At 39.0% G+C, this 1871-nt stretch overlaps 1 protein-coding gene across 1 annotated transcript; it reads left to right on the top strand.

Moving 5' to 3' along the window:
• Nucleotides 1-307: 307 nt before the first annotated feature.
• On the top strand, nucleotides 308-1494 carry LOC149199788 (uncharacterized). The gene has a single exon (XM_089399449.1). The coding sequence runs from the start codon at nucleotides 354-356 to the stop codon at nucleotides 1053-1055; it is 702 nt and encodes a 233-aa protein (XP_089255575.1). The 5' UTR covers nucleotides 308-353; the 3' UTR covers nucleotides 1056-1494.
• Nucleotides 1495-1871: the final 377 nt, after the last annotated feature.

The raw sequence follows: 1871 nt of genomic DNA, 5'->3' as shown, positions 1-1871 counted from the left end.
CTAGGCCCGCCAACGCCACTGCACCCGATGTTTTCCTCATCCTCCATTTGCACTGACGTAAGACCTACGATGAAATTTGCTTTATTTTTAGTAAACTTAAAAGTCGGTTGATGCCTAACTGGTTTTTTCATGCCTCCATTAATTCCCAACTGTAAAACGTGTGGATGTAATCATGATCTGATGAGGAGAATACCGATAATGGGCGGCTGGTTGACTCGATCTTATATAGTCCTCCACGTCTCTCTTTTCTAGTCTATAAACACTGGTTTTACAATTTATGTAACACACCACTTCTGCGTTCTGCCCTTGCCGCATATTCATGTTTCGCTTGCTCATAAGAAACCAAATAAAATATGGGCAACCATGTCTGCTGTCTCACGGTGGGCAATCACAAGGAAACAATTCAGTTGGTTCCCCTTGCCGGCCCCGTTCAGATCCTTCACAAACCACTCTCCGCCGCCCAGATCATTCAAGAATTCCCTCAACATTTAGTCTGTCACTCCGATTCATTCTACATCGGGCATAAGACGCCCACTTTATCTCCGAGTGACAAACTGAAGTTGGGTAACAAGTACTTCCTTCTACCCCAACACTTCGTTCACTCTCCCTTGTCTCTTGTATCTTTGGCTTCCTTAATATCGCCGCCGCCGCCCACGCCCACAAAATCTCCACTTACTTCCGCCGCTCGCCTATCAGCTCCGCTTCGCAGTATCGAACGCGCTTCTGCTTTGTGTCAACCTTTTGAGATACAGAAAAGCGACGCTGGCAGAGGACTTCGGATCAGAGTCTGCCCGGAGTTTATTTCAAAGCTTTTTGAAGACGGATGGCATGACGCTGATGAACGTGGGTGTTCAGTAGGCGGGGATTCCGCAGATGATGAGAATAGACTGTTGAATACTCCCGATTTGCGGAAAGTCTATGCACAGTTGGTCAATTGCAAAGCCCAGTGTTGGAGACCTAGGCTTGAGAGCATCACGGAAATTGACAAGATGGTCGGCCACAGGAGATTCATGAAAATTAAAAGATTGGAACAGATGAACAATTCGTGCTCTTGATCAGTTCAATGTGTTGTGCTCTTTTTTTCTGGCACACCTTTCATTAATTCTGCCATAGCTTGGCCAAGAATTCTGGTGCAATATTATCTAGTGCTTCCTTGCAGAGTTTTTGTTTTTGCCACCAGCCATGATAGTTATTTCTGCTAAAGTAATGGAATTCAAGTAGATTTGATCTGTCAACAGTGCTGAACTCCAGTCAATCTAGCGGGCTCTCATGTCTGGAAGATAAAGAAATATGCATGTAACACATGAATTCATGCGCATATAAAAAATGGCTAAGAGCTCGTTGAATTGAATTTCCAACGGCAATTCTAAGACTTCGGCTTCCACTGCAAAGCCATAATGGCTAATCATATAAAAAAATGGCGAAGAAGCTCGTTGAATTGAATTTCAAACGGCTACTATTAAGACTTTTTCATCGACCGCAAAGCAATATCAACATGTGTTATGTTATAATTGGTATGATATTTAAATCATGACTAAGAATTTTTATGATAAAGTTCATTAAATTTCTATGGTGAAAATATTGTTATATATTTTTCAAAATGTGCGTTAAAGGTATATATTAAATTTTTTTATAAATAATAATAATAATAATTTAATTTAAATTTATAGTTTAATTAATTTTTATGATTTTTTAATCCAATAATGTGACATGTCATGGAGTAAGTGTTTTGATGTCTATTATAGATTGATAGTTATTAGTATCTACCAATTACTTAATTTATATGAAAGAGTTATTTATAGATTAGAAACAAAAAATCCAAAAATCACACGATAAATATTGAAGTGAGAAAGCAGTAAGTAATTTTAATA

Source organism: Pinus tabuliformis, chromosome 2_1 (assembly GCF_031772625.1).
Source record: "Pinus tabuliformis cultivar Carrire ecotype Pingquan chromosome 2_1, CPIR1, whole genome shotgun sequence".
NCBI classification, from domain to species: Eukaryota; Viridiplantae; Streptophyta; class Pinopsida; order Pinales; family Pinaceae; genus Pinus; species Pinus tabuliformis.
This window is presented reverse-complemented; position numbering and strand designations above follow the sequence as displayed.